General features: G+C 46.7%; 1 protein-coding gene and 1 non-coding gene across 3 annotated transcripts in view; both read left to right on the top strand.

Moving 5' to 3' along the window:
* The window catches only part of ZNF175 (zinc finger protein 175), a 35,808-nt gene continuing 18,694 nt past the window's right edge, over positions 1–17,114 (top strand). Inside the window, exons 1-3 of one of the 2 annotated variants that reach the window (XM_045440421.1) lie at positions 1–158; positions 3,771–4,031; positions 6,229–6,342. Coding sequence is in view for 1 of the 2 variants with exons in the window: in XM_045440420.1 (XP_045296376.1) it covers positions 3,882–4,031 (150 nt within the window). In the remaining variant the exon portion in view is untranslated. The remainder of the gene's footprint in view (positions 159–3,770; positions 4,032–6,228; positions 6,343–17,114) is intronic. The other variant, XM_045440420.1, reaches the window with a different exon arrangement.
* On the top strand, positions 14,999–15,124 carry LOC123579542. The gene has a single exon (XR_006702840.1). It is a non-coding gene; the product is annotated as a small nucleolar RNA SNORA28 (small nucleolar RNA).

Below are 17,114 nucleotides of genomic sequence, written 5' to 3'. Positions count from 1 at the left end.
ACGGGAATCGAACCCAGGCCGGAAGTGGCCCAGCGCGGCCATTTCGCTTAGGTTGTTAACTGGGTCTAACCTGTCCGTCCCCTGCGTGGGACGCTGCGGTGACTTAGGATGTCAGCAGTGGACGTCCTGTGGGGCCAATGAGGGGAACTCGGCTTGCAGTGTGTGCACACAGGTGAGTGTGACGGGCTCGGGGGACGAGTGGCGAGGGTCTGCGAGTGATGGGGTCTTTAGTGACGGGAGCTGTGGGGTAGGCGGCGGCTGCTAATCTGAGTTGGGTGATTGGCTCGGTCATTGTCAGTCTTTGCGTGTTTTCCGTGTGTGTAAGTATTTGGGGGGAACTTAAATTCCAAGTGTGTTTTAATACCAATTTTTATACTGTTGGTCCTTGACAGTCGTTCATTTGAGGACGGCGAACTGGCTTCTTGGACGGGCCTCAGGTGGCACAGGGGACGCTGGGGGAGTGACTCCCTGGAGGCAGTGATTGATGCAGGGGCAAGCGGCTTCAGGGATTGGGGGACTTGGAGGGTCCCATTGTAACATCGGGGACCAGTGTACTTGGGGACCTATAGAAATCAGTAGAGTGGGGCGCTGAGGGTAGCTTATGGGACCCTATCGACTGGAGGCCTAGGGAATCTGTTATGGGGGTTGCCAAGGTCTCTCCTTAGGTCCCTGTGGACGTGATAAGGGTCAGAAATTGGCAGTGGAACAGATGGATGAGGATCTCCTATTGGGATGCATTAATTGGAAGCCGGTGTTGGGGATTATTCCGGGTTCTGTGCAGCTCAGTGCCTGGGAGAGAGACATTTCTTGGCAGCCTGTGGAGCCTGGCTGTGACCGTGTTGTGTCGGGGGAGGCATTAGGCGACCTTCTGGCCATCCTGTGGTTCACTCTTCGGGGATTTCTGGAGGTCCTTGCTGTCATGACTGCATTTGGGTGCGGCGTTGGAAGGCAATTTATTATGTATTGTCAAGACATGGTAGGTGATCGGGGTCCTGATGCATGTCTGCAGGTTTTGGGGTGAAGATAGGGGTTAAGTGCAGTACTTACTTTATTTTGGGAGGGAGAGGTAGAGAGCGAGCAGGGGAGGGGCGGAGAGAGAATCCCAAGCAGGCTCTGCTCGGTCAGCATGTAGCCGGATGCTGGGCTCGAACGCAAAAACATTGAGATCATGACCTGAACCGCCTGAGCCACGCGGGCGCCCCATAAATACAGTAAATTTAAGTTTTATCTTTGTTAGAAAAGTCCGGGCTGTCTAGGGTGTTATGGATGGGCACGGAAATGTCCAGAAGCTTAGACACACCAGCGTGGCCGGCTCAAAGCCTCAGCTCTCTGAAGGCAACGGGAGATAGAGATGGTGTGTATGGGGGCGCCTGGGTGGCGCAGTCGGTTAAGCGTCCGACTTCAGCCAGGTCACGATCTCGCGGTCCGTGAGTTCGAGCCCCGCGTCAGGCTCCGGGCTGATGGCTCGGAGCCTGGAGCCTGTTTCTGATTCTGTGTCTCCCTCTCTCTCTGCCCCTCCCCCGTTCATGCTCTGTCTCTCTCTGTCCCAAAAATAAATAAACGTTGAAAAAAAAAAAAAAAAAAAAGAGATGGTGTGTATGGAAGCTGACCGGGTAAGGGACCACGTGGGATAGAGGCAGCTGTGTGCAATTTAGGAGGCACAAGAGAGGGACACCTGGGGCGCTCAGTCGGTTAAGCATCTGACTTCGGCTCGGGTCATTATCTCACGGTTGGTGAGTTTGAACCCGGAGTCGGCCTCTGTGCTGACAGCTCGGAGCCTGGAGCCTGCTTCGGATTCTGTGTCTCTCTTTCTCTCTGCCCCCTTCCCCGCTCACTCTCTGCCTCCCTCTCTCTCTCTCTCTCAAATATAAATAAACATTGAAAAATATATGTTTAAAAAAAAAAGGCGGAGGAACGTCTGGTTCTCTTTCCTTCCTTCTGTGGACTGAGTGACTGCAAGGCAAATTATGTAACAGCACTCAGCTTCAGTTTCCTCATCCACAAAATGGGTATAATCGTGATGGTAATGTTTAGTTGACAGGGTTACGTGCAAATAGAACCAGGTACCTGATAACCTTACTTAACTTGCTGATTTTTATCCAGCGTTCACCGCATGCCGCGCAGGTGCTGAAGGCGTCGTAAGCCTCATCAGCATGTACCAGTTTCCCGTCGCCTGTGATAAAAACTTGCATTTCCATTTTGGAAACTGCAGTTAAAGTAACATCTTCATATTCTCACAGCTAAAAGGTGGCAGAGCTACAATTCACCCGTCCTCTAGAGCAAACTCTTACTGTGATTAGGATCTTGGGGCGCCTGGGTGGCTCAGTCGGTTAAGCGTCCGACTTCGGCTCAGGTCATGATCTCGCGGTCCGTGAGTTCGAGCCCCGCGTCAGGCTCTGTGCTGCCGGATCAGAGCCTGGAGCCTGCTTCAGATTCTGTGTCTCCCTCTCTCTCTGACCCTCCCCCCATTCATGCTGTGTCTCTCTCTGTCTCAAAAATAAACGTTAAAAAAAATACATAACTGGGATCTTCTGAGCTTTTATTCCATAGCAGTGGGGTTTTGGAGTGGTGGTGGGGGTTCAGAGCTGACGGCCAAGAAATCTTCAGGGGCGCCTGCGTGGCTCATTTGGTTGAGCGTCTGACTTCGGCTCAGGTCATGGTCTCGCGGTTTCTGGATTCGAACCCCGCGTCGGGCTCAGTGCTGACAGCTCAGAGCCTGCAGCCTGCTGCGGATTCTGTGTCTCCCTCTTTCTCTCTCTCTGCCCCTCCCCCGCTGGTGCACGCACGCACGTGTTCTCTCTCTCTCTCTCTCTCTGAAAAATAAACATTAAAAAAAAAATCTTGAGACAGATGTCTTTGATACACAATGGTGATTTTATTAAAGCATGGGAACAGGACCCGTGGGCAGAAAGAGCCTCACTGGGGCTGTGACAGGTGACTGGTTATATACTATGGAGTTGGGGGAGGGAAAGGTAAAAGGGAGGTTTCCAAAACGATGTTCATGTGCTAAAGAAAAGAAGACTCATAAGATACTAGAAGCCTAGCTGTTGTTAAGCTAAAGTTGTTTTTTCTCTAGCAAAGCATTAACATTAAGACTGTAGGGAGTTCTGGGAGGAATGTTTCACTCTGGCCTCCATGCACTGCAGGTTATAAGGAAATTTAATCTTATTTACCGTTTCCTTCTTGCCTTTGTTCCCCACATCTTTATGCAGGGGAGGGTGATGTTAAGGCTCCAGGAGACTGAGTCTGGGTTTCTGGAGGTTAGGCTATTGATAAGGTTGTCTTTTTCTTGTCATTTACCAAGACTTATGTAAACCCACAGGATTCCTGTCCTGCTTGATTGTGACCTCGGTCAGTTAACCAGGCCAGTTAACCATTCGTTTTCCCTTTTCCTTCGTTCTTGGGCAGCCACGAGTGCCTGAGGGATATCACATGTATCCCACCTGGTGGGGGTGGAGGTTGCGGATGTTAGCTTGCCTTATGATCCCCACATCAATAGTATCTAGCATAGGGGCACCTGGGTGGCTCAGTCAGTTAAGCGTGGCTCAGGTCATGATCCCAGGGTCGTGGGATCGAGCCCCGCATCAGGCTCTGTGCTGACAGCTTGGAGCCTGCTTGGGATTCTGTTTCCCTCTCTTTCTCAAAATAAATAAATAAACATTACAAAAAAAAAATTCTGTCTAGCACAGTGGCCTTCCCCAAAGGACTCTCGAAAATACTTGCATGGAGCAAATGTTCGATGAATGGCTGTGTGGGTGTTCCCTCTCCAGGACTTCCCGGTGGCTCTGCGGAGCCCCCGGATCAGACCACACCAGTGACACTGCTGGTCTCCTTAGAAGCCCAGCCAGACTCTCCCCCGCAGCTCTGACTGAAGCCTTCAGATGCCCACCCAGCTTTGGGCTCCCGGGAAGAAAGGACTTGCCCACAAGAGAGACCGAGAAGTGAAGCCCAGAGGAGACATGACTGCTGGCGAGAATTTGTCCCAGAGGTCCCAGGCCCTGGGTTCAGAGGAGCAGGATGGACCATGCGAGGTAAGCAGGAGCCACTCCAGGGACAGTTTCCAGAAATTGAGGGCAGATACAGAAAGCAGCAGATTCTGGACTTTGTGTCGCTCAGACCATGTGCATCCACCTGCTGAGAGCGGGCCGCGGGGGCTGATGTCCCCTCGTTCACAGGCCATCTGTATTGTAGAGGAAACCAAACCGGGCTGATGGAGGGGAGGCTTGGCCCTGGGGCAGAGGAAGAGGAAAAGGTAGCTCCTGATCCAGGTGAGAAGCCCCAGCCACTGGCAGGGAAATGTGAAACTTCATCCACCACTGGGTGTGTCCGCATGTTCTCAGCCGCTTGCCCCTACCTGACTTCTCTTTACCTGCTGGCAGGGGTTTGCTTGGTTTCCCGTCTCCGCATGGGTTACAGGAACATAGGATACTAAAGCAAGAACTGCCTTTTAAGGACACGTGTGGGTTTTCCTGTTTTCAAGATGAATAAAAATGCCAGAGAATAGTGTTTCTAAGTTGCCCTAGATGTTAATATTTAATATATGGAAATAAGAAAGAAAGATTCTGGGGCGCCTGGGTGGCGCAGTCGGTTAAGCGTCCGACTTCAGCCAGGTCACGATCTCGCGGTCCGTGAGTTTGAGCCCCGCGTCGGGCTCTGGGCTGATGGCTCAGAGCCTGGAGCCCGTTTCCGATTCTGTGTCTCCCTCTCTCTCTGCCCCTCCCCCGTCCATGCTCTGTCTCTCTCTGTCCCAAAAATAAATAAAGGTTGAAAAAAAAAATTTTTAAAAAAAGAAAGAAAGATTCTTGGGTATACTCAAGACTTCCTAAATTACAAGTTAGTCTGTGTATTTAAAGACATTGCGTTGGGGCGCCTGGGTGGCGCAGTCGGTTAAGCGTCCGACTACAGCCAGGTCACGATCTCGCGGTCCGTGAGTTCGAGCCCCGCGTCGGGCTCTGGGCTGATGGCTCAGAGCCTGGAGCCTATTTCCGATTCTGTGTCTCCCTCTCTCTCTGCCCCTCCCCCGTTCATGCTCTGTCTCTCTCTGTCCCAAAAATAAATAAACGTTGAAAAAAAAAAATTAAAAAAAAAAAAAAAAAAAAGACATTGCGTGTGTTTTGTTTTGTTTTTTTTAATTTTTTTTTTTAATGTTTATTTATTTTTGAGACAGAGCATGAACGGGGGAGGGTCAGAGAGAGGGAGACACAGAATCTGAAACAGGCTCCAGGCTCTGAGCTGTCAGCACAGAGCCCGATGCGGGGCTTGAACTCACGGACCGCGACATCATGACCTGAGCCGAAGTCGGCCACTTAACCAGCTGAGCCACCCAGGCGCCCCATGACATTGTGTGTTTTAAAACAGTAATGGGTGGCCATAATAATAAACCGTGTGTCACTGCCTTGTGATGGGTTTATAATCAGTTACAGAGAGATGTCCTGTTTTTTAAGTATAGTAAATGCATGGGTTATTACCACTGTGAACCAACATACTGTGAGAAGATTATATATTTCAATTATGTTTAAAATCCACTCCACCTGACAGAAACATTTGATAACAGAAAACATCGAAGAACATTAAAACTATTAAAAATAAATGCCGAGTAAAAATCATTTAAAAATTAAAAGACATTGCCGCAGATATTTAAAAGTTATTCTTTTTTTAAAAATGTTTATTTTTTGGAGCGCCTCGGTGGCGCAGTCGGTTAAATATCTGACTTCGACTGAGGTCATGATATCGGGGTTTGAGGGTTTGAGCCCCTCATCGGGCTCTGTGCTGACAGCTCAGAGCCTGGAGCCTGCTTCTGATTCTTTGGCTCTCTCTCTGCTCTCTCCCCGCCCCTCCCGTTTGCACTGTCTCTCTCTCAAATACATAAATAAAAACTTAAAATGTTTATTTCTTTTTGAGAGTGAGAGCATGAGCAGGGAAGGGGCAGAGAGAGGAAGACAGAGAATCCCAAGCAGGCTCTGCACTGTCCACACAGAGCCTGATGTGGGGCTTGAACTCCCAAACCGTGAAGTCATGACCTGAAATCAGGAGTCAGACGCTTAACCTACTGAGCCACCCAGGTGCCCCCTAAAAGGCATGCCAAAATGAAAAGGTAAAACACCCAAATTTCACCCAGAACTGTCCAAGATCTTTGTTGTGTGACTGTTAGTTTGCTCGGGCTGCCGTCACGAAGTGCTACGGCCTGGGTGGCATAAACAATAGAAGTGTATTTCCTCATGATTCCAGGGGCTGGAAATGCAAAGTCAAGACGTCAGCAGGGTTCTTCCTTCTGAGGCCTCTCTCCCTGGCTTGTAGATGGATGGCTTCTGACTGTCCTCGTGTGATCTGCCCTCTGTGGGGGTCTGTGTCTCATTTCCTTTCCTTTTTTTTTTTTTTTTTTTTCCCTTTTTTTCCCTTAATGTTTACTTATTTATTTTGAGAGAGGGAGAGAGGATCCAAAGCAGGCTCCTCACTGGGGAGGAGCTCAATTTCATGAACTGAGATCGAGACCTGAGCTGAAATCAAGTCAGCTGCTAAACTAGCGGCTTAACCAGCTGAGCCACCCAGGTGCCCCTTAATCTTTTATCAGGACCCCCAGTCATACAGGATCAGAGCCCACTCTACTGACCTCATTTTAACTTGGTTACCTCTTTTTTTTATTTTTTTGAATGTTTATTTTTAAGAGAGAGAGACAGTGCGAGCGGAGGAGGGTGGGGCAGAGAGAGAGACACACACACACACACACGTACACAGAATCCGTAGCAGGTTCCAGGCTCTGAACCCACAAACCACGAGATCATGACCTGAGCCAAAGTCAGACAGACAGACAACCAACTGAGACACCCAGGCTTTTATTTTATTTAAAAAAAAAATTTTTTTTTTTTTTACCTTTTTTATTTATTTTTGAGACAGAGAGAGACAGAGCATGAACGGGGGAGGGGCAGAGAGAGAGGGAGACACAGAATCGGAAACAGGCTCCAGGCTCTGAGCCATCAGCCCAGAGCCCGACGCGGGGCTCGAACTCACGGACCGCGAGATCGTGACCTGAGCTGAAGTCGGACGCTTAACCGACTGAGCCACCCAGGCGCCCCTTGAGACACCCAGGCTTTTTTTAAAAAAATTTTTTTTTTTTTTTTCAACGTTTATTTATTTTTTGGGACAGAGAGAGACAGAGCATGAACGGGGGAGGGGCAGAGAGAGAGGGAGACACAGAATCGGAAACAGGCTCCAGGCTCTGAGCCATCAGCCCAGAGCCCGACGCGGGGCTCGAACTCACGGACCGCGAGATCGTGACCTGGCTGTAGTCGGACGCTTAACCGACTGTGCCACCCAGGCGCCCCGAGACACCCAGGCTTTTAAAAGACCATGTCTCCATGGTACTGGGGGTTAGGACTTGGCCATAAGAATTTTCTTGGGTGCGGGGAGCTTGGAGGGGAGACACAGTTAAGCCCATAAACAGTGACAAACAGTACATCATAGGTAAATGCCTTTCCTTTTGCCTTGATATGTGTTGAACTGTTAAGAGCAGGATTGAAAGCGTGTTCAAGTGGGTGTTATGATACATGTTACTTCATATCGGCTCATTTCCTTTTAGATGATGAAAATAATTTTGCCGGCTTGCCCTGGTTTTCGTTTTGCTGTTTCAGTAGATCCTCCCGTTGCTGATTCAGATTTTCACTCAGCTTCTCTGTTTGTCTTAGGCTATTTGCCACCAACATTCACATAGTCTTTTCATCGTGGTCTTCCCTCGGCTTCTGCCAATATTGTGTTGTTATTCTCTACTTTTTAAGCCTGTTAATCTGATCAAAAATAAATAGATGCCACGGCTGCTTTAATTTGTATTTTTTTTTTTTTTTCAACGTTTATTTATTTTTGGGACAGAGAGAGACAGAGCGTGAACGGGGGAGGGGCAGAGAGAGAGGGAGACACAGAAACGGAAACAGGCTCCAGGCTCTGAGCCATCAGCCCAGAGCCTGACGCGGGGCTCGAACTCACGGACCGCGAGATCGTGACCTGGCTGAAGTCAGACGCTTAACCGACTGCGCCACCCAGGCGCCCCTAATTTGTATTTTTTACGTTGTTGTTTTATTGGTCTTTTTTTAAATTGGAGCATAGTGACACAATGTTACGTTGGTAACAAGCGTACAACATATTAAATTGACAAGTGCTATCATCTGTCACCACAAGTGTTCCCTACGCTGTATCTTTTATCCTTGAGACTCACTGGTTCCATAGCTGGAAGCCTGTACTCCCCACTCCCCACCTTTGCCCATCTCCCCATCCTCCTCCCCTTCGGCAACCACTGGTTCTCTGTGTTTATGGGTCTGTTTCTGCTTTGCTTGTTCATTCGTTTTGTTTTTTAGATTCCACGTACAGGTGAAATCATACAGTATTCGTCTCTGACTTATTTCACTTAGCACAAGACCCTCCCGGTCTGTACACGGTATATACACACACGTATGTCTAACATTTATACGCACACCACATCTTCTTTATCCATTCACCTGTTGATAGATACTTGGTTGCTTCCATATCTTGGCTGGTGTTAATAATGCTGCAATAAACATAGGTTACCTCTTAAAAGACTGTGTCTCCAAATACAGGCACACTCTGAGGTACTGGGGGTTAGGACTTCGACAAGTCCTAACCTTTTCAAGTCAGTGTTTCCATTTTCTTTGGGTAAATATCCAGTAGCGGAAATACTGGATTGTGTGGTATTTCTATTTTTAATTTTTAGGGGACCCTTCATGCTGTTTTCCACAGTGGCTGCACCCATTTACATTTCCACCCACAGTGCGTGAAGGTCCTTTGGTCTCCACATCCTTGCCAACACTTGTTACTGTCTTTTTGTTTTTTTGTTTTGTGTTTGTCTTTTTATATGAAAGTTATCGTCAAATTGGTTTCCATACAACACCCAGTGCTCATCCCAACAGGTTCCCTCCTCAATGCCCATCGCCCACCCTCCCCTCCCCCCCCCCCCCCATCAACCCTCAGTTTATTCTCAGTTTTTAAGAGTCTCTTATGGTTTGGCTCCCTTCCTCTCTAACTTTTTTTTTCTTCCCTTTCCCTCCCCCCATGGTCTTCTGTTAAGTTTCTCAAGATCCACATAAAAGTGAAAACATGGTATCTGTCTTTCTCTATATGACTTCTTTCGCTTAGCATAACACTCTCCATTTCCATCCACGTTGCTACAAATGGCCAGATTTCATTCTTTCTCATTGCCAAGTAATATTCCATTGTATATATAAACCACAATTTCTTTATCCATTCGTCAGTTAATGGACATTTAGGCTCTTTCTATAATTTGGCTATTGTTGAGAGTGCTGCTATAAACATTGGGGTACAAGTGCCCCTATGCATCAGCACTCCTGTATCCCTTGGGTAAATTCCTAGCAGTGCTACAGCTAGGTCATAGCGTAGGTCTATTTCTAAGTTTTTGAGGAACCTCCACACTGTTTTCCAGAGCGGCTGCACCAGTTTGCATTCCCACCAACAGTGCAAGAGGGTTCCCGTTTCTCCACATCCTCTCCAGCATCTATAGTCTCCTGATTTGTTCATTTTGGCCACTCTGACTGATGTGAGGTGATATCTGAGTGTGGCTTTGATTTGTATTTCCCTGATGAGGAGTGACATCGAGCATCTTTTCATGTGCCTGTTGGCCATCCGGATGTCTTCTTTAGAGAGGTGTCTGTTCATGTTTTCTGCCCATTTCTTCACTGGATTGTTTGTTTTCCGGGTGTGGAGTTTGGTGAGCTCTTTATAGATTTTGGATACGAGCCCTTTGTCCAATATGTGATTTGCAAATGTCTTTTCCCATTCCATCGGTTGCCTTTTAGTTTTGTTGATTGTTTCCTTTGCTGTGCAGAAGCTTTTTATCTTCATGAGGTCCCAATAGTTCATTTTTGCTTTTAATTCCCTGGCCTTTGGGGATGTGTCAAGTAAGAAATTGCTGTGGCTGAGGTCAGAAAAATTTTTTCCTGATTTCTCTTCTAGGATTTTGATGGTTTCTTGGCTCACATTCAGGTCCTTTATCCATTTGAGTTCATTTTTGTGAATGGTGTAAGAAAGTGGTCTAGTTTCAACCTTCTGCATGTTGCTGTCCAGTTCTCCCAGCACCATTTGTTAAAGAGACTGTCTTTTTTCCATTGGATATTCTTTGCTGCTTTGTCAAAGATTAGTTGGCCATACTTTTGTGGGTCCAAAGCTGGGGTTTCTATTCTATTCCATTGGTCTATGTGTCTGTTTTTGTGCCAATACCATGCTGTCTTGATGATTACAGCTTTGTAGTAGAGGCTAAAGTCTGGGATTGTGATGCCTCCCACTTCGGTCTTCTTCAATATTAGTTTGGCTATTCGGGGTCTTTTGTGGTTCTATACAAATGTTAGGATTGCTTGTTCTAGCTTTGAGAAGAATGCTGGCGCAGTTTTATTGGGATTGTATTGAATGTGTAGATAGCTTTGGGTAGTATTGATATTTTAACAATATTTATTCTTCCAACCCATGAGCACAGTATCTTCTTCACTTTCTTTCATAAGCTTTCTGTAGTTTTCAGCATACAGATGTTGTACATCTTAGGTTTATTCCTAGGTATTTTATGATTCTTGGTGCAGTTGTGAATGGGATCAGTTTCTTTGTCTTTCTGTTGCTTCATTATTAGTGTATAAGGATGCAACTGATTTCTGTACATTGATTTTGTATCCTGCGACTTTGCTGAATTCATGTATCAGTTCTAGCAGACTTCTGGTGGAGTCTGTCGGGTTTTCCATGTATAATATCATGTCACCTGCAAAAAGTGAAAGCTTAACTTCATCTTTACCAATTTTGATGCCTTTGATTTCCTTTTGTTGTCTGATTGCTGATGCTAGAACTTCCAACACTATGTTAAACAACAGCGGTGAGAGTGGACATCCCTGTCGTGTTCCTGATCTCAGGGAGAAAGCTCTGAGTTTTTCTCCATTGAGGATGGTATTAGCTGAGGGCTTTTCATAAATGACTTTTATGATGTTTAAGTATGTTCCTTTTATCCCGACTTTCTCAAGGTTTTTTATTAAGAAAGGATGCTGCATTTTGTCAAATGCTTTTTCTGCATCGATTGACAGGATCGTATGGTTCTTTTCTTTTATTAATGTAATGTATTACATTGATTTGTGAATGTTGAACCAGCCTTGTAGCCCAGGAATGAATCCCACTTGATCATGGTGAATAATTCTTTTTATATGCTGTTGAACTCCATTTGCTAGTATCTTGTCGAGAATTTTTGCATCCATATTCATCAGGGGTATTGGCCTGTAGTTCTCTTTTTTTCCTGGGTCTCTGGTTTGGGAATCAAAGTGATGCTGGTTTCATGGAATGAGTCTGGAAGTTTTCCTTCCCTTTCTGTTTTTTGGAACAGCTTGAGAAGGATAGGTATTATCTCTGCTTTAAATGTCTGGTAGAATTCCCCAGGGAAACCATCTGGTTGGTTATTGGGAGACAACCATCTCTTGTGGGAATTTTTGATAACTGATTCAATTTCTTCGCTGGTTATGGGTCTGTTCAAGTTTTCTATTTCATCCTGTTTGAGTTTTGGAAGTGTGTGGGTGCTTAGGAATTTGTCCATTTCTTCCAGGTTGTCCAGTTTGTTGGCATATAATTTTTCGTAATATTCCCTGATAATTGCTTGTATCTCTGAGGGATTGGTTGTAATACTTCCATTTTCATTCATGATTTTATCTATTTGGGTCCTCTCTCTTTTCTTTTTGAGAAGCCTGGCTAGAGGTTTATCAATTTTGTTTATTTTTTCAAAAAGCCAACTCTTGGTTTCATTGATCTGCTCTACAGTTTTTTTAGATTCTATATTGTTTATTTTTGCTCTAATCTTTACTATTTCTCTTCTGCTGGGTTTGGGGTGTCTTTGCTGTTCTGCTTCTGTTTCCCTTAGGTGTGCTGTTAGATTTTGTATTTAGGATTTTTCTTGTTTCTTGAGATATGCCTGGATTGCAATGTGTTTTCCTCTCAGGACTGCCTTCGCTGCATCCCAAAGCATTTGGATTGTTGTATTTTCATTTTTGTTTGTTTCCATATATTTTTTAATTTCTTCTCTAATTGCCTGGTTGACCCATTCATTCTTTAGTAGGGTGTTCTTTAACCTCCATGCTTTTGGAGGTTTTCCAGACATTTTCCTGAAGTTGATTTCAAGTTTCGTAGCATTGTGGTCTGAAAGTATGCATGGTATGATCTCAATTCTTTTATACTTATGAAGGGCTGTTTTGTGACCCAGTGTATGATCTTGGAGAATGTCCCATATGCACTTGAGAAGAAAGTATATTATGTTGCTTTGGGATGCAGAGTTCTAAATATGTCTGTCAAGTCCATCTGAACCAATGTATCATTCAGGGCCCTTGTTTCTTTATTGATCCTGTGTCTAGATGATCTATCCATTGTTGTAAGTGGGGTATTAAAGTCCCCTGCAATTACCACATTCTTATCAATAAGCTTGCATATGTTTGTGATTAATTGTTTTATATATTTGAAGGCTCCCGTATTCAGTGCATAGACCTTTAATTGTTAGCTCTTCCTGATGGATAGACCCTGTAATTATTATATAATGCCCTTCTTCATCTCTTGTTACAGCCTTTAATTTAAAGTCTAGTTTGTCTGATATAAGTATGGGTACTCTGGCTTTCTTTTGACTTCCAGTAGCATGATAGATAGTTCTCCATCCCCTCACTTTCAATCTGAAGGTGTCCTCAGGTCTAAAATGAGTCTCTTGTAAACAGCAATTAGATGGGTCTTGTTTTTTGTCCATTCTGATACCCTGTGTCTTTTGGTTGGAGCATTTAGTCCATTTACAATTCAGTGTTGTTATTGAAAGATAGGGGTTTAGAGTCATTGTGATGTCTGTAGGTTTCATGCTTGTAGTGATGTCTCTGGTCCTTTGTGGTCCTTGCAACATTTCACTCACAGAGTCCCCCTTAGGATCTCTTGTAGGGCTGGTTTAGTGGTGATGAATTTCTTCAGTTTTTGTTTGGGAAAACCTTTATTTTTCCTTCTATTCTGAATGACAGACTTGCTGGGTAAAGGATTCTCGGCTGCAAATTTTTCCTGTTCATCACATTGAAGATTTCCTACCATTCCTTTCTGGCCTGCCAAGTTTCAGTAGATAGGTCTGCCACTAGTCTTAAGGGTCTCCCTTTATAAGTTAGAGCGTGTTTATCCCTAGCTGCTTTCAGAATTTTCTCTTTATCCTTGTATTTTTCCAGTTTCACTATATGTCATGCAGAAGATTGATTCAAATCACATCTGAAGGGAGTTCTCTGTGCCTCTTGGATTTCAATGCCTTTTTCCTTCCCCAGATCAGGGAATTTCTCAGTTATGATTTGTTCAAGTACACCTTCAGCCCCTTTCTCTCTCCTCTTCTTCTGGAATTCCTATGATACGGATATTGTTCCATTTGATTGCATCACTTAGTTCTGTAATTCTCCCCTCATGCTCCTGGATTTTTTTTTATCTTTTTCTCAGCTTCCTCTTTTTCCATAATTTTGTCTCCTAATTCACCTATTCTCTCCTCTGCCTCTGCAATCCGTGCTATGGCCGCCTCCATTTTATTTTTCACCTCATTTATAGCATTGTTTAGCACCTTGTGACTATTTCTTAGTCCCTTGATCTCTGTAGCAGTAGGTTCTCTGCTGTCCTCTATGCTTTTTTTCAAGCCCAGCGATTAATTTTATGACTGTTACTCTAAATTCTTGTTCCGTCGTATTGCTCAAATCGTTTTTGATTAATTCATTAGCTGTCGCTACTTCCTGGAGTTTCTTTTGAGGAGAATTCTTCCGTTTCGTCATTTTGGGTAGTCCCTGTGGTGGTCCAAAGTGCAGGGCACTTCCCCTGTGCTGTGCGGAGTAACTTGTGTTGGTGGGCGGGGCCGCAGTGAGACCCAGTGTCTGTCCCCAGCTCACCGCTGGGGCCACAGTCAGACTGGTGTGTACCTTATCTTCCCCTCTCCCAGGGGCAGGACTCACCGTGGAGTGGGGTGGCCCCTCTCTGGGCTGCTTGCACCCTGCCAGGCTTGTGGTGCTGCTTCGATGGGATCCGGCGTATTAGCTGGGGTGGATCCTCAAGGTGCAAAGGGGTGGGAGGGGCAGACTCAGCTCGCTTTGCCTGCGGTGGTCCGCTTCAGGAGGGAGGCAGACCTGTCGGAGGGATGGATCCCCAGAAGCACAGCGTCGGGTGTTTGCATGGTGCAAGCAAGTTTGGTGAGGGGAACTGGTTCCCTTTGGGATTTTGGCTGAGGGATGGGAGAGGGAGATGGCGCTTGGCAGCGCCTTTGTTCCCCACCATGCTGGGCTCTGTCCTCCGGGGCTCAACAACTCTCCCTCCCGGTGTCCTCTTGCCCTCCCCGCTCTCCCCGCTCTCCAAGAGCAGACCTGTTGACTTTTAACATTCCAGATGTTAAGTCCCGCTGGCTGTCAGAACACACTCGGTCCGGCCCCTCCACTTTTGCAAGCCAGACTCGGGGGCTCTGCCTTGCCGGGCGGGCTGCCCCTCCACCGCCCCAGCTCCCTCCTGCCAGTCCCTGTAGCGTGCACCGCCTCTCCGCCCTTCCTACCCTCTTCCGTGGGCCTCTCCTCTACACTTGGCTCCGGAGAGTCCGTTCTGCTCGTCTTCTGGCGGTTTTGTGGGTTACTTAGGCAGGTGTGGGTGGAATCTACGCGATGGGCAGGACGAGGTGAGCCCAGCGTCCTCCTACGCCGCCATCTTCCTGTTACTGTCTTCTTGATACTAGCCATCCTGACAGGTGTCAGGCAAATTTTTTGGGTGTGAATTAACTTTTTTCTTGCCGTTTGATTTATATTTTATGTTTATATTTTATATTTTTGTTTGTCTCGGCCTCTGGTTTTCAAATATAATACTCATCATACACATACGTACATTTCTGAGACATTTGGCACTTTTTCCTTTGCAGGTGGTTTTGGTTTTATTTGTACATAGAAAAGATTGTTTTGCTAGGCTTGTAAATAATAACAGCTGTCTTTGCAAGCACCACTGTGTGGCAGATGATGGAAATTGTGTGACACAGTATAAGCTTCCTCTCGCTGGAAGGTCTGTCCTGTTCCACTTACCTCTCCTCCCAAAGACCAGCTGTTACATAGACTTACACGGTGTTCCAGCTTAAAACAAACAAACAGCTGTCAGCATTGTCTCTTCTCCTTAGAGGCAATGAACTTTTACCCTATTAAGTAAATATTTTGGTATTTACTTCCTGATCTTTTAATGACACTCTTACTAAGCTGTGTGATACTGAGATTTAGGAGAAATGAGGATATTTGGTCTTCATCCATGGTTCCTGGCTCACAGCCCCCCAGATCCTTGGAATTTTCCTGACCCCTAAGCAGCAGGGGCATCTTCTGTCATAATGTTTGGTCTTGTCTTCAGTTCCTGGCAAAAAAACCAAACCCTTTAGAGCCATAACCCTGGTGTGTGTCAGCCCCTGTCCACCACTATTGGGTTTATACAAGTAAGGGGAATTTTGGAAATCCCCTAAGGGTGGTGATTGCCAAGGGAACCAGCCCTGTGATTGGAGGGGAGGGGCTGCAGGTGGAATCAGTGACCCAAGGCCAGTGATGTACTCCAAGTCAATCACAGCTATGTAATAAAGCTTCCAGAAACACCCAAGAGGGTGGGGTTTGGGAGCTGCCAGGTGGGGTGGAGGTGCCCAGAGAGTGGCTCACTGGAGGGGAGCATGGGAGCCCTAGTCCCCTTCCCCCCAGCCCCCTGCCCAGGGCATGTCTTCACCTGGCTGTTAATTCATATCTTTTACTATCTTTATAGTGAGTGATCCAATGGAGTAAATGGGTTTCCTTAATTCTTCGAGCTGCTCTAGCATGGTTTTTTGTTTTGCTTTTTTTTTAATGTTTGTTTATTTTTGAGAGAGAGAGAGAAACAGCATGAACAGGGGAGGGGTAGAGAGAGAGGGAGACACAGAATCCGAAGCAGCTTCCAGGCTCCAGGCTCCAAGCTGTTAGCACAGAGCCCGATGTGGGGCTCGAACTCACAAACCATGAGCTCATGACCTGAGCCAAAGTCGGACGCTTAACCCACTGAACCACCCAGGTGCCCCTGCTCTAGCATGTTAATTGAGCCCAAGAAGGGGGTCATGGGAACCTCTAATTCCAGCCCCCCACCCCCTTGCTGATCAGAAGCACAGGTGATAGCCGGGCCTTCCAGGAGAGTGCCCTCACCTGTGGGATCTGACGCCACCTCCAGGTAGATGGCGTCAGAATTCAGTTGAGCTGTAGGCCACCCCACTGTAGGGATCCCACCTGGTGGTGTGAGGGGATCCCCCTTCCGCCACCCATACGGTGGAACTTGGTCCAGAAAAAAAAAAAAGCACTACCTCAGAGTCTGCTCGGGTTGCCATTGAGCATCTTTATTTTATTTTTTTAATTGAAAAAGTTTAATGTTTATTTTTGAGAGAGAGTGAGTGGGGGTGGGGGGCGCGCGCGCACACACACACACACACACACACACACACACACACACACACACACACACACTATCCAAAGCAGGCCCTAGGCTCCAGGCTGGGTGCCATCAGCACAGAGCCCAATGTGGGGCTCGAACCCATGAACCTGAGATCATGACCTGAGCTGAAGTCAGAGGCTTAACTGCCTGAGCCACCCAGGCGCCTGGCATCTTTTGTGTTCTTCCACCCACAGCACTCACGTGCATGCCTTCATGCCTACTCTTCCTAGAGGTCAGCTTCTGCTCAGAGTAGTATTCCCTGTTTTGTTTTGTTTGAAAGTTTATTTTTGAGAGAGACTCCCAGGCAGGCTCTGCACTGGCAGCTCGGAGCCTGACGCGGGGCTCGAACTCATGAACTGTGACGCTCAACTGACTGAGCCACCCAGGCGCCCTCACAGTCCCTGTTGTAAAGGGAAATCGCTTCTCCTGTGTGGCTCCTTTACCCACACAGAACACGGCACCTCTGACTCTCCTGGTCACCAAATGCGTGGAGATTTTTCCCCACAGCCACTCATTTCCCTGTGACACCAGCTGGGTGTCCTGCACTTTGTCAGCAGAAACTCCTGGGATGTCACGATTTGGTCACAGGCAAGGGGAAGCTTTGCTGCCACGATTTGCAGACTGGGGAG

This window comes from Leopardus geoffroyi, chromosome E2 (assembly GCF_018350155.1).
Source record: "Leopardus geoffroyi isolate Oge1 chromosome E2, O.geoffroyi_Oge1_pat1.0, whole genome shotgun sequence".
Classification (NCBI taxonomy): domain Eukaryota; kingdom Metazoa; phylum Chordata; class Mammalia; order Carnivora; family Felidae; genus Leopardus; species Leopardus geoffroyi.
This window is presented reverse-complemented; position numbering and strand designations above follow the sequence as displayed.